Source organism: Saccopteryx leptura, chromosome 3 (genome assembly GCF_036850995.1).
Source record: "Saccopteryx leptura isolate mSacLep1 chromosome 3, mSacLep1_pri_phased_curated, whole genome shotgun sequence".
NCBI lineage: Eukaryota > Metazoa > Chordata > Mammalia > Chiroptera > Emballonuridae > Saccopteryx > Saccopteryx leptura.
Window position 1 is genome coordinate 8464412 of NC_089505.1, and position 24928 is coordinate 8489339.

The 24928-nt window shown below is 49.8% G+C and overlaps 1 protein-coding gene across 2 annotated transcripts in view; it reads right to left on the reverse strand.

Moving 5' to 3' along the window:
- IGF2R (insulin like growth factor 2 receptor) overlaps positions 1-16964 on the reverse strand; it is a 108184-nt gene extending 91220 nt beyond the window's left edge. For both annotated transcript variants that reach the window (XM_066372892.1, XM_066372891.1), the window contains exon 1: positions 16612-16964. In XM_066372892.1, the coding sequence (XP_066228989.1) occupies positions 16612-16760 (149 nt within the window). In that variant the 5' untranslated portion in view covers positions 16761-16964. The remainder of the gene's footprint in view (positions 1-16611) is intronic.
- Between the last annotated feature and the right edge of the window lie 7964 nt (positions 16965-24928).

Below are 24928 nucleotides of genomic sequence, written 5' to 3' on the forward strand. Positions count from 1 at the left end.
AGATACTAGTGCTCTAAGCTTTCCTCCATCTCATCTGAGGGACACTGGGGGGCACAGGGAGGTGGGGCCGTGAGGACCACGAAGGCCCGAGGAAGCAGATGGTCGAATGGGAAACATCACCCAGAAGCCGTCCGCTGTCCCAGTCTTGCAAAAAGCAGTTAATATCCTCACAGGAGGCAGCCTGTCCCCAGCCAGGGCTGCTCTGCTGAACACAGAACGACTGGGCAAGAACCCCGGCTTTAGAAACCAGCAAAAGCAAACTGTTGCTACTCTATACCTCACTGTCCCGAGTATAAAATGTACTTAGCTGATGACCTCTCCCCACACTCAAAAAATTCAAATTCATCTCAAAGCAAACCTGACCGTGCTAGATAGACATGCACACACGACAGGCCCTCAGTCCACAGCTCTGACACCCACCCCCTCAGGGCCCCCGCTGCACGGCTACTCAGGACAGTGCAGGGACAGCAGGCACAGAGGCGGTATTTACTGACGGTGGGAGAGGGAAGCCTGGCCCGCTGACCACAAATTGATCAGAGCACATCCTCTTCAGGTGCTGACATCTTCTGAGCAAAGCCACCAAGCAGCTGCCGCCACGGTTCACCGCTCCCGAGCTCCTCAGCTTTGGAGTCGAGAGTCAAACGCTCAGAGGATCAAGCCTCTTGTCCAACATCACACCACTGGGAAATGACAAGGCCGGGAATTAGGCCGGGTCCGTCTGAGCCCAGGGGCAGACATTCCACTGCAGTGGTAATCTGCCGCACTTACGTTCAATGCCAGGGGTCCCCACACTACGGCCCGCTGAGGCCATTTATCCGGCCCCGCCGCACTTCTGGAAGGGGTACCTCTTTCATTGGTGGTCAGTGAGAGGAGCATAGTTCCCATTGAAACACTGGTCAGTTTGATTTAAATTTACTTGTTCTTTATTTTAAATATTGTATTTGTTCCCGTTTTGTTTTTTTTTACTTTAAAATAAGGTATGTGCAGTGTGCATAGGGATTTGTTCATAGTTTTTTTTTATAGTCCGGCCCTCCAACAGCCTGAGGGGCAGAGAACTGGCCCCCTGTGTAAAAAGTTTGGGGACCCCTGTTCAATGCTTTGACGTTTCTCTAACCTCTCAGAAAACGGGTCCGGAATGCAACACCAAACCTGGCAAAACATTCCACAAAACTTTCGAGTTTCAATCTTGTGACAATAAGGGCCCCTCAAGTGACAGGTTCGGCATTGCGTCAAGATTCCCAGAGGAGAGAGTCGCTCTGAGGATGCCCCCCACCCCGAAAGAGCAAGAATCTTTTGGAAGATCCAGGCCGTACCCTGTCAGTGTGATCAACGGGTGGACACTTTTCCTCGCTCCAGTTCTTCCCCAGGTTTTGAAACTCCTGCTGCCCTTTCCGCCCCGCCCGCCCGCTCGCTCCAGGTCTGCTTTCTCTTTGACACGGCTCAAATGACCAGACACCTGAGGCAGCACCTTCCGTCACCTCTTTCCTCGCCCAACTGGTTTGTTTCCAGGGAAAGGCTATCAATTCCCTCCCCACCGGAGCGCTGGCCTCCCTGCGCCCCAGCGGGCTGAGCACGTCGCTAAGAAGGAGCACATCTCCACTCTTCTTATCTCAGGGTCACCGTCCTTCAACCTGACCACTTAGCGCACAGAGAGCTGCCCTTCGCCAACCCCCACCGAAAGGTCCATGAGAGGCCCACAAGCAAACCCATGCGATCCAGTCAGGGACAGAACAGAAGCCACAACCCAGGCAAGTCACGTGAAGAGATCTCTGACTTGAAAGCGACCTGTGTGGCTGCAGTGCACCCCAGACTTGGACCCTCCACTCCACCAGCTGTGTGTGCTGAGCACACAGGCTGTCTCTCCCTTAGAGAAAGCCGAAGCCTGTGTCCGCCCCCGCCCAGAATCCCACGGCCTCTGCCGGAGCTGCCGTGGACTCCGCTCTCAGTCCACGTCTGTTCAGTGGCACAGAGGGTCCATTTTAACCTCGTTTGGTTTAAATTTCATAATATCCTGAAAGGTGTTGGCAGGTTACCAATGAGAAGGAAGCACACAAGTAGCACACTGTCAACCTAGCCCAGAGACAGGAAGGCGTGTCGACGTTCCCAGTACTGCTCCAGCCAATGCCACATTCAGAACCCATCCTGGTCCCGGCGGAACCAGTCTGGGGCAGCCCCGAAGAAGCAGTCCTCGCTGGCCAACACGACCGCCCGGGCTTCAGAAAGCTCAGTGAAGGGCCATGCAGAACCGTCTCCCTTCGGATGAGCTGTACACGTCTGTCCAAAAGAAAGAGAAAATCAGAAAGAGCAAGCCCGGGGGTACAACGGGACGGGTGGGACAGCCTCTGCCGTTGGGTCTCACTGCGAGGCCGCGCCCATTGCCGTACATATCGTCACCGAGCACCTGCTAAGTGACAGGACCTTGTGAAACATAACTTGGGATTCTTGCATCTGAAAACTGGGTAGTGTCTATAATGAAGAACATAAAATTCAATTACAAAAGGAATGGAACGCCCAACCCCTTAAAGAAAAAACCATCTTGGAAAACGGACTTCCTCCCTTGCCTCCGACGGGAGCCCCCTCACTCCGTCCTTGTCCCCGGGTTCCGCCACGTGGCCAACTCGTTTCTGAACCGTGTCTGAGTCCTGCCGTTCCCTGTTGACTCTCAGGGTTACAGTGACGGTCACGCAGCTACTAAATACTTTATTGCTGGCCTACAATTATCAGGATATAAAGCAGGAATCGAGGTATGATGGCATCAGTAATAAAATTAATAAGCATGTGTAAATCTACTATTTGGTTTCCTTAAAAGCAAAAAAAGAACAACCCAGCTGGCGACACACAAGCTGAGAACTTCACATAGCGTGGTCAACCAGCGAGAACGCTGTTTCCCTCAACCGAGAGCAAGCCGCCCACCTAAAATCTGGGGGAAGAAGGGAATGCAAAGTCTTTCCAATCGTAACATCAAAAAAAAAAAAAAAAAAAAGATTTTCCTCCTTTGGCCTGCGTCCAAGCCCTCTAACAGAACATTCAGGAAATGGTTTGGCTCATGGACTGCCCCTTATCATGATCAGAGACTTTCTCAGCTCATACATCCAGGCCTGTACCCTTCAAAAATCTGCCACAGCCTCTTAAACGAAGGAGGGGAAGAGAGAAGGGGAGGGGGCAGGCGAAAAGGGGGGCGCAGAGAGCGGCAGGGTTTCCAAAACGGACATTTGCAGCAGGATGTCACCACGACTGTCAACAGCTCTCTGGGGCTGACAGAGAGAGAGAGAAAGAGAGAGAGGGAGGGAGAGAGAGAGAGAGAGAGAGACATCGTGGCACTCCGCACCCCGATATGAAGGCCCAGGGACACATGCATTTGACACAGCATGGCCAAAGCTCATAGAGGAAGCACTTCACTTCCTATTCTAACAAACCCACAGAGCTGTGGAAAAACGATGGGGCCTGCAAAAGAGAAAGGGGAAAATAACGCAAGTGCCAGACAGTCTTCGTCTTTCCCTGTTGGTTCCACAGGGCCTGGGAGCAGAAGGCCGGCTGGCTGTAGAGGGACCCAGCCTGAGGAAGGTGCTAGGTCCGTCCCCACGTGCTGGGCACCAGTGGGGTGGACAGCTGGGACCCCGCACGGCTTCTAAAACCAGCCTCGGGAGTGACTAACAGGTCATGGAAAACAGAGGGAGGTGAGCACCCCTCGGAGGGGCACAGCAGCAGGAGGAGAGCCCACAGCCCAGGCCCCGAATCCCGCCCCACCCTGACCAGCTGGCTGAGTCAGGCTTAATTGCTCTGAGCCCCAGCTTCCTGGTCCACAAAACTGGGCCCCCCCCCAAAGGCCACAGCCAGGAAAATCAAGACTGGGAACGTAGAGCTTTTGAGAGACTGGGATTGAAGGTTTTCCTCTGGATCAATAGGAGGCTTGGGACGGATAAAAATTAAGTTTCCAAAAAAGAGGTAATTTGGTTTGGGGCCTCCTAAAGGAATGTCATGTGATATTGGCAAGAAGCTGGGGAGGAGGCACCAGGGAGAGGGAGAGGACCTCGTCTTGGGCCGTGTCCATGGAACTGATGGAACTCAAGACACAGATGGGGGAAGAGGGTGGGCCTAGGACACACACGCCAGCAGCCTGAGTGGGGAGTGGTGTGCTCAGGACAGACACACACACACACACACACACACACCATAGCCTCGGGGGCTCAGGACAGACATACACACCATAGCCTGGGGGCTCAGGACAGATATACACACACCATAGCCTGGGGGCTCAGGACAGACATACACACACACACCATAGCCTCGGGGGCTCAGGACAGACACACACACACCATAGCCTGGGGGCTCAGGACAGACACACACACACACACACACACACACACACACCAGCAGCCTCCATTTTGGGCCCACACAAGCCTATACCAGCTGCCACCAGACAGATCTTCTGAATCTAAAACTTCTGGTCGAGGACAGGGGCAAAGGGCAGGACACATTCTTCCTAAATAGTTCTCACTGCAGTGTAAGGTGTGAAATTCTTAGCACCCTGGCAAGCAACCCTTCACAACATAAAGCTACCAAAAAGGCCCAGCCCGTCTGTCACCCTGCACCACCTACGGCATTTTTTGCTCAGTTCAACTCTAAGGTACCAGGACATGAGAGTAATTACCTGGATGTTCTCATGCTCTTGTCCCTCATATGCATTAGGACGGGTTGGATTATAGGCTAAACATCCTTCTTAATTACAAGGATGTCTGAATCCCACTGCGTGGAAAGTCACCCCAGCCCATGGCAGAGAATTCAAACCTTCATGCTCAGTCACTGAACCAGGAGTCACCAGTGTGCAAGAAACCCCTGCCAGGCGTGGTGTCCTTCCTGCAGAGCCTGACCTACACGGGAAGGGAGGTCTGCCTTCCTAATTTCTGGGCAGTCAGCTCAGGTGGTTAGTTCATGACGGTAACACAGCCCGCCGAAGGTGCTAGCCCTTCACTAGGCCAATGAGGTGACACAGGAAACATCTGTTTTGCAGATGCTGGGGTCGCAGGTCAGCCTGGCACATGGGGCTCAGCAACACCTAATACCTAGCTGGGAAAAGGACACACACACACACACACACACACACACACACACACACGCTCCTGTGGTGCTAAGTCAGGCATCCTCCTGCGTTCATGTAAAAAGAACAGCATTATCGCACCTAATCCTCAAGAGATTGTAAGAACAGGAGGAACACTGGTTGAACTAACTAACTAACAATATGCACCTGGGGCACATTCAAAGAAGGACTGAGTAACACCGTAGCTCACCAACTTCAAATGTAACTCATTGAGGAAAAGTAGCCATTTCCTAAATTGCTACCCTCAGTGGAGATCTTGCTTCCCAGATCACTGGGGAAACCAAACTCGAGACTTGCACATTTCCTTTAGCTCCAGCAACATGCTTGCATGGACCTCAGTCCCTCTGCCTTCCCTCGGGTCACCTGTGCCTGGCTCTGGCCCTGCTCATCTGGGGACAGCACTCCCACAAGTGATTCCCGTTTCCTTTCTCTCTGCTGCCACCTCCTCTCACTTCTCCCCCCGCGTCCACGTCTTACAACACTCTCCCTGCTGGCCCCATGACCCCGGGCAGCGACCATGTCTCTGATCTCTTTAACAGCCAACTCTTCAAAGGGGTGGCCCAGACACACTGTCTCCACATCTTGTCCTCCCATCTTCTCCCCAATCCCACCCAGCTGTCACCCTAATCTCCACCAAAACCCGGGTCACCACTAAAGACCTCCGCATACCAAACCCACCGGTCAGTTCTGGGTCGTGGTGTTGCTGGCTGCTCAGTGCGCCACACCTGACCACTTTCTCCTTCCAGAACATCACACCCATTTCTCACCCCTTCTCCCCGAAGGTCCTTGGCAGCCTCCTCTGCTGGGTCCCCATCATGGGGTAGACCCCTAAGAACTGAGTGCCTCAGTTTCGCCTCCATAACTCCCTCGCGATCTTGGCCAGATGTTTTCTGGCTACACAGTGGAGCTCCCAGTCGGATACTCCCAGCCCACCACACTGCCCCGAGCCCAAAGGCACGGCACCAACTGCCCACCCAACCTCCGCACTCATGGGTCTAGAGCAGGCACCTCAACATCTGTACCACCAAGCCCAACCCTTTGCTTCCCCTAACCCTGCTCTTCCCGCAGCCCTCCCCGCCCCTGAAAATGGCAACCCTGGCTTTTCCATTGCCCCAAGCAATTCTCTCCTTTCTCCCCTCCTGACCCATGACCAACCGCTAGCAATCTGTCTAGCTTCCCCTTCAAAATATCCAGAAGCTGACCACCTCCCACCACATCCCACAGTCCACTCTGGTCCCGCCGACTGGGACTTCTGACCTGGTCTATCAAAACGCCCGGCTTTCCCCTTGGACCGCCCCCGCCCCATGTCACCCCTCTGCTCAACATCCTCCCAGGCCCCTTCCTCCCTCGGAACAGAGGCCAGAGTCACCGCTGTGGCCTCCAGACCCCAGCCCTGCTCTCTCAGCCCGCGCCTTGTCCCCTCCTGTCCTTCTTCTCCCAGTCACGCATGCGGCTCTGGCCACAAAAGCCTCTTTGCCGAAGCCCGAGCCTGTCCCCACCGAGCAATGCTCCCTACCAGACAATCCCCTCCCACCGGATGCCCAGTCCAGGCCCTCCTGGTCTCGGCTGAAACACCATCTTACAGGACAGCCTGGGGACGGGGCGCCCCACCTAGAGCAGCCCAGCCCTCCGCCGCTCGGACCCCTGACCACGGCCACTCACTCCTCGGCCTCCTCTAAGGGGCCCACTCTAAACAGACAAGGGAAAGGGCCTGCTGGCTTCTCACTTCGTGTGTGATAACACTTCCACGGCAGATGGCAGGGGGCTGGGGCCCCGAGGGTGACTCAGTGCGAGGCACTCCTGTCACTTCTAGGAACCCACTGCTTCTGAACTTCCACGCCGGCGGTTTGGGTTTCTATTTACACACCAGAGGCGAGAAGCGGAGCCGACTAGGGGAGTTTCTGTTGTTTCTCAGTACAAAGCAGTGTTTTTAGAACGCCTAACTGGTTTCAGAGTCAGTCAGCCTACAGAGGGCCACAAGTTTACACAGTCAGGACCCGGTGGTGGCAGTGCTCTGGCGGAGCTCTCAAGGGCAAGCCGCACACACGTGTGCGAGGAACACGGAGGGGGAGGGAGGGGAGCACAAGGCTTCGATGGCCTCCCGGCCGCCCCCTGACAATCAAATTCCAAAAGCCACTTTTCGCTGTTTCCACGGTCCTTGATCTTCGCCTGGTCTCTCCGAGCGCTAGAAAGCAAGCTGAGATGAACACATGCATGATTCGCTCTCCTCTGAGTCCCCTGGCTCCAAGGGACAGGAATACGTGTAGGGGTCTGCTGCCCCGCCCGGGGAAGCGTCCCGCGCGTTCCTGTTCACTGAGGGACGCTGCCCTTGGGGCTCTAAAGGCACGAGAAGAAAAGGAAAACCCCACCAAAGGCTGCTCGCTCTTGATCAGCAGAGCGAGTTTCACAAGGACTCAAAGGCACGGGGTTTCCCCCAGCGCAGAGGCCTCCCAGGTCCCGCCTGGGTGCTGCTGAACGCAAACACGAAAATAGGCAGATGACGCACGGCTCTGGGCACCTCGGAGCCCAGGCCAGGGGCAGCTGTTCCCCACAGCACCGTGGGGCTCACGAGGAGCTTTCACAAGCACCCCATCGGCCTGCACCCTCCTCCCCTGCTCCCACGGCGGGGCGGGGGGGGGGGGTCTGTGAGCATCGGAGCCCCTCTGACCACTGACGCCCGTGCAGAAGCCGGCTGAGACTTCTGGACTCTGGCAGAAGTGCGGCAGCCACAACAGGAAGGGGGACAGAGCCAAGAAAACGGCAGGAAAGGGCCCCAAGCCGCCCGACATATGGCACCTGGCGCCTGCCCAAACCCCACACCTCCCCTCCGCAAGCTCCTCCTTGTGGAAGGGAATTCGAGTTGGGCTCTCTGCTGCTCACAACTGAAGGAACCCTGAAGGATACATACCTCAAAACCACAGTACTTTGGATGCAAAATGGACCCCAAAAATCACACAGCCCAGTGGTTTTAAAACATTTTTTAAACGATGGAAACGTTGCTCTCTCCAAAGGAGTCCTACGTGGCGTGCCAATGCATAAAACAGATAAGTAGGAAATGCGCTCTGGTTGAGGCAGAAGCCTCGAAGCACCACTGGGAGTCCAGAGTTAGAGAGGAACACCCTGAAAATCTCTCTGTCTAACACAGCAGCCCCAGCTCACAGGGCAAGGGCCATCCCCGCCACCCTCACCATCTAGGAACCCTGAAGAGGGGCCCGAAAGCATCGGACTCCCCCAGCAATCCTAAGGTGGTTGGACACAGAGGTGGTAAGACCTCAGAGGATCACTAACTCGCCTGAGGCCCACAAGCAGTGAAGGGAAGAGTCCGGATTCAAAACCAGGAGGGCACTTTCCCAGCCCAGGGCCCATCTCTCTGGAGGGGGGAACTGAGACCCAGAGAGAAGTGATCTGCCACGGCCAACTCGATACCCACCCCACCCCAGCCCACCCCCGCTCCAGCTGCAGCAAAGCACACTGTACCCTGCCAATCGCCCTCACCAGGGGCCTAGCAGCTGTCTCCTGGCAGGGACAGGCTGGGGGTCACGCTGGGGAGGGCGGGAAAGCACCTAAGACTCGAAGGCCAGCCACAGACACGCCAGCCAGAGGAACGCCCTGCCCATCCCCCGGCCTCCCCCCAAAAAACGATTTATAGCCAAGTTCCAACAACTGCTTCCATCTGCCTCCACACAGCTGCACGAGAGGCAGCCCATGTCCAGAAGGAGCCTCAGGCAAGGAACACACTTGGGAATCACCAGCGGCCACAGGGCACCAGCTCCACGGAAACAGGCTCACAAAGGCTATCGAAGGAACAGGGCCCAAGGAACAAGAATGAACAGAGAGACCAGCGCAGAGCTAACAGCACCTTCCCAGGGCGTCCATGAAGAAAGAGCAAACAGTGGTGAATACACATCAGCTGGAATGCCTGTCGAAATTAAACACACACACACACACACACACACACACACACACACACACACACACGCTGAAGAGCTTATGAACAACACAACAGCTTTAAACTGGAAGATGAGACACAAGGCATGTCCAAAGTGGTAGCCAGATACAAAGTATAAAAGACAAATCCAGCAGAACAAAGAGTAAGTCATGATAAACAAAGGCTGAACAGCACAACTGACCCAAACAGAGAACTTTTTTCCAAACGCAGAACACTCTCAACTCGACTAGGTGCGAGGCCACAAGGGAAATGTCAATAAACTCGACCACATTTATCAGCCACAATCGGGGAAAACTCCACCTACCAAGGGGGGAAAAAATTAGTGAGCCCAGGAAGTTGAAAAAGTTCAAACTTTTGGGTCCAAGAAGTAAATAGTCAAAATTAAAGGATTAATAACTATGTATCAAAAACTATGAGTGGTATGGTCCTCAAGGACAAAGAAACATATGGATTTAAATTCATCTCAAATGACAATTAAAATAAAAAATAAATTCATCTCACACTAGAAAAACAAACATGGGGCAGAAGTAAGCAATAGAGAACAGAAAAATTAAAAATAAATGGTGATAAAAATGGTGAACCAAACAAAATCTTTTGAAAAGATTAAAAAAGGGAAACAAATCTTTATTTAGTAAATGTGACTAAGGGGGGGGGGGATACATAAAGATCAGAAATGTTTTAAATTTACCTACTAATACAAAGAGTATTTTCAAAAGTATAAAAAAGCAGCATACTACATATTTATATATGGATAAAATATATTAAAATGGCAAATTTTCTAGGAAAACATAGACTACCAAAATTGGCTCAAGAAAAAGTAGAAAACGTGAATAGATCAAGCAGATAAAACTGAAACTATAATCAAAACTGCTCCTCCACTGCACTCTACCTCTACAAAGGCCCCAGACAGTTTCACTGAAGAGATGAACCAAAATTTAAGGAAGAGAAAATGTCGATCCTATACAAAAACTGTCCCACGGCATATAAAATACTAAAATCTACCCAGCTCTTTCCACAAAGCAAACATACGCTTGCTACTCAAGTCAGCCAAGAAGAGCTAAGAAAATTACAGCCCAAACACACTTAAAAACAGCTGCAAGCATCCTACATAAAATATTAGTCAACAGAACTAGATTAACAACAAAAAAAAAACTTTCACCCTTTCCTCACATCATATATGAAAATTAACTCAAAAATACTGATCATAGGGTTAAATATCAAGTTAAAATTATAAAACTTCTAGAAACAATCACAGGAGATCATCTATTTGACCTTAAGAGTAGACCAGAGGTTGTCAACTGGAGGTAATTTTGCTGCCACCTCCCACCCACCCAAACTCAGGAGTCATTTGCACCGTGTGAAGACATCTTTGTTTGTTATAGCTGGGGCTGGGCGCAGGGAGAGGAGGAACAGAGCCCTGGATCGAGTGCGAAGAGGCCAGGGATGCTGCTGACACCCCACAATGTACAGGACACCCCGCACCAAAGAATTATCCAGCCCAAATGTCAAAAGTGCTGAGTTTGAGACACTCTGGGGTGGACAAAATTTCTTATGCTACAAAAAGCACAAACCATTAAAAAAAAAAAAAGATTAACTGGAGCTCATTGAAATTTATATATATATATGGCCCTGGCCTGGTAGCTACATTGGTTAGAGCATCGTCCTCACACACCATGGTTGCGGGTTCGATCCCCAGTCAGGGCACACATACAAGAATCAACCAATGAATGAATGCATGAGTAAGTGGAACAAATTGATGTTTCTCTTTCCCTTTCTCTGTCTTCCTCTCTTTCTAATATCAAAAAATAAAATACATCTGTTTTTCAAAGACTATATTAAGAAAACAAAAAGACAAACCAAAGACTGGGAGAAAATATTTGTACTACACACTACACATATCTAAGAAAGAACTTGTACCCAGAATACATAAATAATTTTTTTAATGTTTATTTTATTGATTTTAGAGAGAAAGGAAGGGAGAGAGAAAGACAGAAACATCAATCTGTTCCTTTATGTGCCCTGACCAGGGATCGAACAGGCAACCTCTGTGCTTCTGGACCATGATCTAACCAACTGAGCTATCCGGCCAGGGCCATGGCCATCAAGACTTCTTAAAACTCAATAAGATGACCTCAAAAATAATTTAAGGGATGAAAGGCAAAAGACTGTTTTTAATGGACACTACAAAAAATATTCAAACCATCAATAGCTCATGAAAGATGTTCAATGTCATTAGGCATCACAATAAAAAAATATTCAACATCATGAGTCAGCAGGGGCATGAAAATTAAAACCACACAGAGATACCAGTGCACGTCCACAAGAATAGCTAAAATTAAAAAGACTGATAACATCAAGTGTTGGCAGATGTGGAACAAATGGAACCCTCACGGATTGCTGGTGGGAATGCAAAATTGACAGTCACCTCTGAACACAGTTTGACAACTCCCATAAATTTAAACGCTCACCATTCAAATATCTTCACCTCCCCTCCAAAAAAAGGAATGCATGTGTCCACACAAAATCTTGTACACAGATACAACAGCTTTATTCATAACGTCCAAAAACTAGTAACATCAAGATTATTCTTGGATCAAAAACAAAATCAAAACTAAAATGACACATTATTTAACATTAATAAAAATAAGGGGAGGAGGGTGTTTGTGGCTGCTACCTCCTTGGGGACAGCAGTCAAAGGCCAACACAATCTTTTGGGATCTCAGTGTGACATTCTGTCTGAGGTGTCTCCGTACCACTCTAGTCCCTCTCAGATTTCCCCTCTGCTTAAGAAATGCTTAAGAACTACTTAGAGAACACATGAATCCTATGTCACCTTGCTGGGATTAAAGGTGAGAAGACACTCTTAGCATAAATTCAGGCCTCTGTCCCTCACTGGTCAGGAGTCAACTGTGAGGAAAACACAAAGGACCCATGAGTGTACCCAATCTCAGCTCCATCCACCTCCTTGCCCACCATCCATGACCAATGGGGGGCATTACCAAGAGGTCTCCGATCCTGGGACAATAAAAACGAAGAAAAGCAAAGAACAGCACCTGCAAAGTAATGAGCTACTTTCTGTCACTGGTCCCAGTTCTGGGACCCTCATGAGTTCTCGCTACGTGGCACGATAGTTTTATAAGTCAAGGTCAAAATAAAGATGAGAACATTCAAATTATTTTTCTCAAACCTATCTTTTAAAAATTCTATGAAATATAAGATATAAGATGGGAAGTCCAATCAAGAATTCATTGCCTGGGATCTGTCAGGAAGGTTGTTCTAAGAATTAATGCATGTGGTCTAATGCACCCATAATTAACAATCTTGGACTTCTACATACATATTGTTGCAAGAAATGTACATACACAAATGGATGGGGTCCAAGTTTAACATGTGGCCCAAATTAAGCATAAAACCATTGTTCCTTTGAAAAAAAAATTGCAGGGGAGAAAAAAATCTAGAGACAGCAACTAAACCAACCTCAACTCCCAGCTGGGTTCATTATCCTCTTGTCCTCAATATAATAAAAACTTCCAGGATTTATACCCAAACAATTGGGGGAAAACTTGTTCTGAATAAATTTTAAAGTACTTAACTACTTAAACCGAGCCAGTCCAATACATTATTTTATAACTAGTACAAACTGTTAAGATCTCACTCATTAAGGATGTTAACACTTAGCCTGGCCTGTGGTGGTGCAGTGGATAGTGTCAACCTGGAATGCTGACGTGACTGGTTCTGAACCCTGGGCTTGCCCGGTCAAGGCACATACAACCACCCAGTAAATAACTAAAGTGAACCAATTTACTCTCCCCCACTCTGTAAAAATCAATAGATAAAATCTTTTAAAAAAAAATTTTTTTTTTTAAAGAATGTGGAAGCTTACCTATTAAATGTCTAGGAGAGCATTTTAGAAAGTGTAAATCACAAAGCAATGAGTAAAGCTACTAGCGACAAGACGAGCGCAGAGCACTCTGGTCACTTTTGACTTTGCATGGCCTGGCCTCTGCCTCTGCCCCTCTGTCGCTCTCGCTGCTCCGGTGACACTCCACACATTCCTCACCAACATGACACTCCTTCGACCTCAGACCTCGGGACGTGTCAGTGCTGCAGGCCTCAGGAAACAAGGTCTTTCTACTAGCACACTACTCCCAAGAAATAGCTGAGTGGTTAAGAACCCCCAACTTCGCCCAAGCCTGGGGAGCTGTTGGTTAGTGCAGTTCCGATTCCCTAAGGCTGTGGGTTCAATCGCCGGTCGGCACATACAAGAATCAACTGACGAATGCATAAAAAAGTGGAACAATAAATCGTTTCTCTCTCCCCCCCCCTCCTCTCTCTAAAATCAACATGTAAAAATTTTTTTAAAAAAAGAATCACCAACTTCTTCCATAGCACAGGGCTCACCTAGTAACAGAAACCCTCTTGACGCCTAGAAAATATAGCTGCGTCGCTCCAAAGAGCAAGGGTTTTAAATAAGAGCCCATGTAAAAAGCCAGACCCACTCTGGGAAACTCGCCCGTGTCGTTCCTGCTTTTCTGCACACAGCTCGCAGGGGCCTCTTCTCCCCATGCACACACCCGGCCCGACGGGGTTCAGCTGCTGCTGAAATAGTTGCCCCCGACAACTGTGCTGGGAACTGCGCCCCTGCCCACCACCCTTACCCCAGGAGTGGTCGGGGCCACTGCTCACTAGAGAGCTCTGCCCCTACCCAAGGGCCCCACCGAGGTGCGAGCAAGCACCCCTGAAGCAGGCCCAAACTTTCCTCCAGTTGGTCCTGCAGGATTGCAGATGAAAGGTCCCTCTAAGGACTGAGTCTAGAGGAGACGCTGTGTCCCCCTCCAACTCCGGATTTGGGAGGCAATGAGAATTTACTGCTAGGGATCCATATACTATTTCGCCCATGTATAAGACGCTCTCATGTATAAGACACATCTTAATTTAGGGGGAAAAATGTATTACATAAAGTTATTAAACTCAAGCTTTATTCATCATAAAATTCATACAACTCCTCATCCCTGTCAAAACTCCCATTAGCTTGTCCCCATCTGTGTCTGATGACGAATCACTGTCTTGAACGAGCACAAAAACAAGCGTGAAAAAGCAGGAAACACAAGTAAAAAAATCTACAACCACTGTATAAGACACACCCAGTTTTTAGACTGGGTACTCCAAATCGGCTGTGTGGAGGGCGGGTTTCTGGGGACCACTCTGGGCACCAGGCCACAGTGAATGAGAGCGTTGCGATGGAAAATGACCCCCAGACAGGCACTGGAGTGCGACCCTGTCTGTGTCTGTCGGAGCTGCCTCCATAGACAAGCTGCACAAACAAACGGTGACCCCCGCGACGTCGACTCTTCGTGCTCTTTGTGAAGAGCTCAGTGAGCTGTTGACCTCTCGGCCGAACGGACTGAAAAGGCAGCTTAATACACCCTGCTTTGGTGATATTTCACAGAACTTTTCAACCGGATTTAAGAAAAAAAAAAAGATCAGCTCACATTCCCATTGTTCAAACGTGTGCTCAAGTGAAGGAACTTGTAGCCAGTGTTATCTCAAAAAAGTACAAAGATTTTTGACACACATGCCCCCCACCCACCCACAAAGTAAAGGCCTTAAGAAGTATTTAGGCCAAGGTATCCATTTCAAACAGGAACGAAGAGGAAGAACTTCACTTGGCAGGTACTGGGTTGAAAGCAGAGATTACACGTGGCCCTGGAGAAGTCTCCATGCGAAAGCCACAGAGCAGTAACAGACGAGGGGAAAAAATGTGTGCAAGCCCTCTGAACGGAATGGGGGATTTGCTGTCCTAAGAAAAAGTAAACATACCAACTTTAAAAGATATTCTCAGATCACAGAGGGCACATTCATCATACTAGCCATGTATATCACCCTTTGGGGCACGCTAGTATGCACTAAGCTATGCCCACCTATGACAGTTGGGAGAAGTATGTATTTAGATACAAAGGTCATTTTCTAAACGAAGAGGCCGTGTTCCACCTGGAGACAAGGTTAATGAATGCAGGTTCAAGGCGCTGTGATGACTAACCTAAAAGCAAAAGTAAGCCCCCCCATCCCATTTGCCCCCCCCAAATAGTCCCGCAGTATTGGTCTGCCCTTGAGGCCACCTTTAACCCTATTAAGAAATTAATTCCAATTTGCTAACAAAGAGCAAGACTTGGACATCACTAGCCCAGCTTGGAGATCAGGTTGGTCACAGCAGCCATTATTCCAAAACTTACAACGTGGGCCCCAGCCTGAACTTATAGAAACTGCAGCGTGTTCTGTGTTATGCTCAATACTCGAGTAACTGTGTATCTCAGGGCAGCTAACCCGCCTATAAACTAATATGCAGTGAGCTCTCCCTCCTGCAGTCTTCCCCTCCTTCAAATAAAGGAAAAGAAAGAGTATGGGTCTTTCCAAAGAGTCTCTACTGTGAGCTCAGCCTCCCTCTCTGTAGGTTAATAATTTCTGCCAAGTTCTGAACTGAGGAAGTAGGGGAGGGGGGAGGGGTGGAGGGTGCTAATGAGACCATCTCTGATAGGAGGGAGGAATAAGAACCCCATAAATCCCACCACAAACTCCAAGTGGATTCAACTTCACTTTATTCTGAGAAGGGCTGGCGGTTTTGTGAACTGTTCTCTGGTCTTGCTGAACTTTTCATCCTGCTTCTTTTATGTAAAAGTTAAAAAAAAAAAAAAAAACACCATTAAATTTTCCACCATCCTAAACAGTCCAGAGAAGATTGGTCAGAAAATTCTCAATACAGACCCCCAGCCCCGGGACCCCTCGACATCGCAGAAAACTAAGAGCCCTCGATGGGACCAGGGATTATATAAACATGGTTCCCACAGCAAAAGACTCCACTAGAATAATCCACACGAGACAATGACATCATGTGAGCAACTAGACAGGAAGTTAGGCTCGGAGAAGTGAAGGGTGAAGTCCTGAAAGCCAAGAAAGGATGACCACCCCAAATTCCCCCATTAAAAAAAGTCACTTTCCGTGGAAATGCTACTTCAAGAAAAAAATGGAAAACCCACATGGAAAAAATCAATCAGCAACTGAAACCAAACCCCCAACTCCAAGGCCATTGGTGCGGGTGAGCCTTCACGCTCAGGGGCCTCTGCAAGCCCCGCCGGTGGAACTTGAAGGAAACGTGGAGTGGGAACAAAGCAACGCTGTAGTTCCTGCGTCCTCCAACTTTCGCAGGCACTCCGCTGCGAGAGCAGGCGCTGGGTGCGAGGGTGCCCGCAGCGTCACCCTCACGGGTCGCGGCGGCCCGCCGCTCGCACACAAAGCCACCCCAGACTTAGTGACAGCCACAAGTGGCCAGGCAGTGGCCCCCGGGCCAGCGGCAGGACGCCGCGCGCGCCGCGCCCCCCGCACCCCCACCCGCGCGCACGACCCGTCCTGGGTGCCTCTTCCTTCACCACGCGGGCAACTTTCCCTCGGGGCGGGGGCGACCCAAGCCTGGCCCAGGGGCGCCCTGGGGACCCCCGCCCCCCACCCAGCCCTGCTGAGCGCCCGGGGGGACCGGCAGCGAAGCCTGCGCGCCGGGCGGGCCACCCACCTGCACAGCTCAGGGAACTCGGCGCCCTGGGCCAGCGCGGCCCCCGGGGCCCAGACAAGCAGCAGCAGCTGCAGCAGGAGCAGGGAGCGCGGTGGGCAGGCGGCGGGCGCGGGCCCCAGGTGGGCGCTCCGGCCGGCGGCGGCCCCCATCGCGCAGAGTCCGGGTTGCACGGCGGACGTAGAACTAGCGGCGCGCGGCTGCCTAAGGCCGCGCCCGGGACATGGTCGCGGTGCCAGGGTGGAGGCGGAGTGAAGCGCGAGAGGAGCGGGAGCGGAGTGAGAGCCCGAGGGGCGCGCGGCTCGGCTGGGCTCGGCGCGGCTGCGGCGGCCCCGGAACCGCGTCACGTGACCGCCGCCGGCACCGCCCCCTCCCCCGCCCCGCTCACATGACTCCCTTGTTCAGGTGATCCCCGCCCGCCCGGCTCCGCCCCGCCCGGTCACGTGAGCGCCCCACGCGCGGGGCTGCAAGCTCGCGGCGGGTTCGCCGGCGCAGGTGTGGGCGGAGGCCTGGGCGGGCGGCTGCCCATCGCGGGGACCTTGCCCCCGGCCTCAGTTTCTCTCAGCGAGCACTCTCATCGCCACGTGGGCGCTTCCCAACTTCGAGTAACCATTTCCCAACCTGAACAGACAGGGAGGGACAGGAGAGGGCTCGTGCCCAGCTGTAAATGCCGTGGCACAGCTGTGTCCCTTTGGACCCTTCCCTAGTGAGTCAAGTCGCGGAGCCCTGCACCGGACCGTGCAACCTCTGCCCAGCGCCGCCTCTCACAGCCTCCTGTGGGAAGATGATTTTCTGGATGTGTGTGCTTCCTACAAAGAGGAAGGCGACACAAATTGAGGGCAGTGAGACAGAAAGGAGGCCAAAGTGTAACTTAGATCGAGCGGGTGCCCCTCCACAAAGCTTGATGCATTCCTCCATACACATATCTTGCTGAACGCACACCATGTAAATGTCTCTGAGGTAGGCACCGTGGCAGTAAACAGCCTGGAACTCAATTTATCTTCTCACAGCAAATCAAGTATTCAGAATGATTGCGGTGGTAACAGCTCATCCTTTCTTTCATGCTTACTCCGTACCAGACACAGCTGGTGCTTGAACGAGCTTGAATCCGGAAACCTGCTATAGATAAGGATGGGAGGCACAGAAAGTTAAGGAATTCACCCAAAGACCCTTGGAGATGTGGCAAACCTGGGATTCAAACACACACAGATAAGCATGATTCCGTAATAGCATTTCTTGAGCAGGTAATTATGTGCAGTGTATCTTACTGCTGCTTTTATTCAATCCATTTCATCCTGAGGCAATCCTATAAGAGAAGTATCTTTATAGCACCATTTTACAGAGAAGAAAAGTGAGGCACAAAGCTTAAATGATGTTCATGTCATGAAGATGGTAAGCGGGAAAAAAAAAAAAAAAAAGCCAGAGTTTGAGCCCAAGCCAGACAGTCCCAGAGTCTGTGGCTTAAACCACGATGCTATACTGCCAAAGGGTAATGCAACCCAAGAAAGGAAAGTCTCACCGAGGCACCAGGAAAGGGCTAGACCGGGCAGAAGAATTTTCTTCTACCCTTCTAGGTTCTTTGGCTGATCTACTAATTAAATTGACATAAAACAGATTAACAGGAAAAAAACACATTTCATTTCATCCAGATCGGAGTCCTGTAAAAATATGAGACCTAAGAGTCAGGCAATGGAAGCTCAGACACCATCCTGAGCCAAGGAACAGGATGGGGTCAGAGGCTTCAAGGGAGCAGAGGGGAATTCACAGGGCGGTAAGCAGGGCAGGAGTTTGATAACCAGATACTTGTCCTGAGCTACAGCTAAGTCTTTAAGATTAAAAAGTTATCTCTGGTAATAGCTCTCTTTCTGAGTCAGGGCCCCTATCTAAATTCTTTTAGACAGTTATGGGGGAGGTGGAGATTTTTTCTTGAGTCCACTGGGTCTTAATTGCCGTCAGCGCGAATTAACCCACCTGCCAAAGTAGCACGTTTCGGAGTGGCATGCTCTGCTCCCCTCCGGTTTCATATTTTTCAATTCCAATGTTATAATTGATATTGGTGAAGATCTTCAGGGGAAGCTCTAACCACCAGGTGAAAAATGACTGCAAACTGGAATATTCACTTTGTCTCAAAGTATTTTTTCCTAATAAAGAGAAAATATATCTTGACAATGGAAAGGTCTGGTTAGAACCCACCTTAATCAAGTGACTTAATTTAAATGAGTATCACCAGTATTTGTAAAACAAAAAACAAAACTACCCTCTCTGCTTCCTAAAGTAATCCAATTAAAAAATACCGCTAAAGAATATTAAAGAGAGAGGATAATCATGACTCAGATGTAGATGTGAAATGAACATGTGTCAAAGATATTACTTAGCCTATTAATCTAAGAACCAGTAACGTGTTACAACTGGTTCAAAGCAGACTCCAAAGAGAGTCCAGTGCAGACGGTAGGCAGGACACTGAAGTTAAGTTGTCTGATAGATAGAAGATTGGCAAATATCCATAGGTCAAAACTGTGTGTCTGATGGACACCATCAGCATTTCTAAAGGGAAGACTCAAAGACAATACCATCAGTAGTCTAAAAATCACAATGTTGTAAAATAGCTCAAAAACAACGAAAGGCACAAACCCACATGGGGTTAGATAACCCAGAGGGCACACTAGACAATGCCCAGCTTTCCGTTGAAGTTACCCAATAATATATTTGGTCCACTTCAAAGTCTTTCACAATATCACTTCTGTGGTATTCTTGCCAACATAGAACCTAAATCTATCCAGAATGAAACAATCAAATCCAGATTGTGAGGCATTCTACAAGAAAACTGAACTGCACAGTTCAAAAACGTCAATGCTGTGACAGACAGCCCCACCCTGGGGGGAGGAAAGGAAAAGTGTGAGTACTGTTGTAGATCAGGCTAGCGAAGAGCAGGCTATGGGCCAGCTCTGGCCAGGCAGCTGTTTCGTAAGTAAAATTTCACTGGAGCACAGCCACACCCACTTGTATATGAGTTGTCTCTGTGGCCGCTTTTGTCTACAATGGCAGATTGAGTTGCAGCAGAGCCCGCAAAGCGTAAAGTATTTCACCATCTGGCCCTCTGCAAAAAAAAAAGTGTGTAACCTCTTTTCTAGATCAGTGGTTTGCAAAAGTGTGGTCATTGGACCAGCAGCTTTGGCATCACCTGCCAGCTTGTTAGACATGCCAGTTGACCTATTGACTCAGAATCTTTGGAGATGGGCCCCAGAAAACTGTTTTCACAGGCTCCGCTGGGGATTCTCACACACTTGAAGGTCTGAGAAACACGGCTCTGGGTTAAAGGAGAGCAAGGCGGACAACAAAATGCAATGTATGACCCTTAGCTGGAGCCCGGGCCCCCAAAAGGAAGGGAATAGGGACAGTTGGGGATAATTGGAAAAACTTGGCTAGAAACTGTATATTAGAAACTCTAAAGTCAAATAATGTAGAGAATCACTCATTTCGTTCAGATTTTGCTGCAAACCTTCAAGAAAACAGAGACTCTGAGATGTTAGCCCAAGACCCCATGCTATGAGTTATGTCCCCTAAAAAGATGTATTGAAGTTCTAACCCCTCTTACTTCAGAATGTGACTTTATTTGAGAACACAGGCAGTGCGGATGTAATTAGCTAACATTAGATCATAGGAGAGTATGGTGGGGTCAATCTTCTAAGGACCAGAGTCCTTAGAAGAAGTGGAGTAAAGACACAGAGACGCTCAGGGAGAAGATGGCTACATGACAATGGGCGAGTGGCATCTGCAAGCTGGGGAGTGTGTGGCATCGCCAGCACCACCAGTAGTTAGGGTAAAGGTATCAGTCTTCCCCTGGGGCCTTCAGAGGGAGCATGGCCCTCCTGACACCCCAGTTTGGACTTCTGGCCTCCAGAACGGTGAGACAATATATTTCTGTTTTTAACAAAGTGCTACCTTGTTTTAGCGGCCTTAGATGAAGACACCTGGCAACCCTGGGACAGCTCCAGGCCTGGCATCCAGCAGCTTCTGCCACTCGCCCACTGACCCTCCAGTTAAGAGTCCTGGGCTGTGTTTTGTTGTCCGCCTTACTCTCCTTTAATCTGGAACAGTGTGTCTCAGACCTTCAAGTATGTGAGATTATCCCGGGGTGCCTATGAAAACAATTTTCTGGGGCCTGTCACCAAAGATTTTGAGCCCCATTGTGCAGGCTCAGTCGTCTTGCATCTGACAGTGGCCTGGTTTCGGAAACACAAACTCAGGTGACAGACCAAGGACAGACGTAGGCAGCTGCTCTGGATGTCCCTGCCCAGTGCCTGGAGCAGGAGTAGCTGCAGGTAAAGCTGCAAGTGCCCCTTTAGAACACAAAGCACCAGCAGTTAAACTGATGATGTTCAGATCGGTCCCAGGCAGAAGGGTGCAGCAAAATTCCAGCAACTTCTCTATCACCCAGGGAAGAGCATCGTTCCACTGAAAGACCCCAGGGCACATTGCCATTTCTTTTGGGCACTCGCAACATGCCAAAAATCCTTCTGCATTATATCATTTACTCATCATACCATATCAATGAGGTAAGTACTTCTATTATCCTCATTTAAAACATGAGAAATGAAGGCATAAAGAAATTAGATACTGCCTGACCAGGTGGTGGCACAGTGAATAGAGCAGTCAACTTGGGACGTTGAGGACACAAGTTTGAAACCTTGAGCTCACCAGCTTGAACGCAGGCTCATCCGGCTTGAACATGGGCTCACCAGCTTGAGCACAGGTTTGCCAGCTTGAGCATGGGATCATAGACATGACCCCCATGGTCACTGGCTTGAGCCCAAAGGTTGCTGGCTTGAGCCCAAAGGTTGCTGGCTTGAAGCCCAAGGTCTCTGGCTTGAGCCCAAGGTCACTGGCTTGAGCCCAAGGTCTCTGGCTTGAGCAAGGAGTCACTGGCTCAGCTGGAGCTCCCAAAGTACATATGAGAAAGCAATCAATGAACAACTAAGGAGCTACAACCACAAGTTGAGCTTCTCATCTCTCTCCCTTCCTGTCTGTCTGTCTCTGTTTGTCTCTTTCTCTCTCTTGCTAAGATTAGATAGATATAGATAGATAGATAGATAGATAGATAGATAGATAGATATTGTAGATATCTTGCCAAGGTCATACAATTAATAAGAGAGAACTTTGATAGGAACAGTATGATCTGAAACAAAAGCCCATCATTTTCATTCATAACCTTCCTCACTGAGAGATTTGGAGCCTGAGAGAGAGAGAGAGAGTCACGATTATCCATCTGGTTGCAGGAGAGACCAGAAGCTGCTTTAATAAAACTATCAGAAGCAAGGTGACAAAAGAGATAGCAGAAAGCCATTTGTCTTTCCCCAAGAACTGGTTAACACCCAGTCAAGAGTAGCATTCAGGCCTTGTGACTTCAAGGGCACCTACGTACCTTGTGACTCCCGAGAGCAGTGGCCGTGGGGATGGAGGGGGTAGGGATGAAGGCATGAGGCAGCAATGGTTGGCTGCCTTCCCGCAGGCATTCCCTTCTCTGCTGGCAAAGCCCACCTCCCAATAAAAGGGCTAAAGGTGTGAGACCCTGGATTCCAGCCATTCTTACAATCAGAAGGAGTGCACGTGACCCAATCCTGAGCATGAACATTGATGGAAAATCTCCTGGGACCCTCTAAAAAATGTTGTTCTCTCTAATAAAAAGCAATTCATGCCAGTGGATAGAGTATCAACCTGGGACACTGAGGACTCAGGTTCGAAACCCTGAGGTTGCCAGCTTGAGTGCAGGCTCACCAGCTTGAGTGCAGGCTCATCAGCTTGAGTGTGAGGTTGCCAGTTTGACCATGGGATCATAGACATGACCCCATGGTTGCTGGCTTGAGCAAGGGGTCACTGGCTTGGCTGGAGCCTCCCAGTCAGGGCACATATGAGAAGCAGTGAATGAACAACTAAGAGTACCACACCGAGTTGATGCTTCTCATCTCTCTCCCTTCCTGTCTCTCTCTCAAAAAAAGAAAGGGAGGGAGGGAGGGAGGGAGGGAGGGAGGGAGGGAGGGAGGAAGGAAGGAAGGAAGGAAGGAAGGAAGGAAGGAAGGAAGGAAGGAAGGAAGGAAGGAAAAGAAAAGAAAAAAAAAAGAAAAATGAAATTCAAAGAAGGAAACTTCCCGCTCTTTTTGTGTGTGTGGATGTAGCACTGTCTGCATAAGGCACTTGTAGCTGCTCCAAGCCCTGTACCTCTGAGGGAGATATGGCCAACGCCCTGTGAGAAAGATGGAGAATGTCAGGATCTTCAATGACTGTTGACCACTTCACCAAAACCCTAGAACTGGCCAGCTTCTGATCATTGGCTTTGTAGCACAATAAATAAATTTGCTCAAGCCATCTGTGCTAGTTAATAAATCATTGCCTCTGGCTCCAAATGTACCCTTTAATATATGTCCTGTGATAAACAAAGGAATTCTTTCAAGTAGTTCCCCTTTAAAGTGAACATGATGTCAAGCTTTCTCAGAAGAACACACTCTGAATGGGCCTTGTGGGAGAAGAGGGTCTCCTGCCGTGTCCAGCACAGCCACACTGCTGGCTGCTGGTCACCTGCTCCCCAGCTGTAGACCAGCTCCAGCCTGGCTACTCCAGAGAATGCCTCTGCTATTCAGTGAGCTGACTCACATCTTTTCCAATGTGATCTAAACCCCTCTAAGCTTATCATTCCTTGGGTCCTCTCCCTCAGCTGTTGGGTACCACACAAAACTTCCTTTATATTAAATTTCCCCTGTTTCTAGCTCCTGATTGGACGTACACTACTACACCATGTTTAATTGGCTTTTGTGTTCCTAGCAGCTAAAGGCATACCAACTGACCTAAGGCAAAACTGAGCAACTGGTTAGACAGGACAGAAGGCATCGATGACAAAGTTTCTAGATGGGAACATTGGTGCTGCCAAGAACAGAAGAAGAGAAATGAACTTGAGGAGGAAGTTGCTAAGTGTGCAGCAGCATGTCTGAGGAGTACCCAGGAGGAGGTACCGGTGGGCAGCTGCTGGTACAACACTGAACATGGACAGGAGAGCTGGGAGTGACTTGGGGGGGGGGTGCTTGCAAGGACAGAACAGTCGGTGACGGGAGGGACAGCCGGACATCCGCCAAGTGAATGAAATTGTCCAGGAAGAGAACAAAAGAGAAAAGAGATTCTTGGTGTATCAGTGATCTGTAGGAGTGTAATAAATTGTCCTCAAATCTGGTGACTTAAAGTAACAGCCATCCTTTATGAAGTGTCACGAGTTCCTGTGTGTCAGAAATTCAGACGGGGCCCAGTAGGGATGGCCCCTATCCGCTCCATGACTTGTGGTCCTCAGCGGGAAGATTCCAGGGTTCAGGCTGGAGTCAGCCGAGCAGTCCTCCACTCCCACGTCTGACAGTTGGTGCTGGCTGTTGGCTGAGACCTCAGTGAAATGCCTGCGTGTGTGGCCTCTCCATGAGGCCTGAGCTTCTTTAGACGTGGTGGCTGGGCTCCAAGTCAAGCAGAGAAAGAGAGAAAGAAAGAGAGAGACGAGGGAGAGAAGAGGACCCAGCTTGGAAGTCACGCGATGTGGGTTTTAGCGTCACTGTTGATCGGGGCAATCACCAGCCCCGGCCCGGATTCGAGGGGAGGAATCCTGGGCCCCAGCTCTCCATGGGAAAGTATCAGTCACATGGTAAGAAGAGAATGTGGAATAGGAAAAAAATATCAAGGTGTGGCCATCTTTGGAAAATGCAATTCACTGCCCTTGGGGAGCAACCAGTTTATGTGGGAGAGGAAACAAGCTGGGGGGGGCAGAGACAAAAGACAGAGAACCCAGGGGTCCCGGCCACACCAGAAGAGGAAGTTCCTGTGGCCTTCTATCCGAGGGCTCCCTTGCAAGGAGCACACCGAAATGAATGGTGGTGGCTGAGTTGTGGTGACTTCAGCAAGAACACCACTTTCAGATAGGTGGTTAGAAAAGTCCTCAGCCCTTTGGTTGAGGCAGCTCAGTTGGTTAGAGGGTCGTCCCAACATGTCAAGGTTGTGGGTTCCATCCCCAGTCAGGGCACATACAAGAATCAACCAATGAATAAGTGGGACAACAAAGTGATGTCTCTCTCTCTCTCTCTCTCTCTCTCTCTCTGTCTCTGAAATCAATAAAATTTTTTTTTTAAGAAAATAAAGTCCTCAGATTAGAGACCTCCATTATTTAAGTTTTGCTAGGAAGGAAGCATGACTACGTCATGTGAGTGAGAAGGTGGGAAAACAGACAGCGTCCTTTTAAACAAACCCTTATCTGCCTCAAGATTTGTGCCATGGTTTCCTCAGCCTGCTGCGTCCT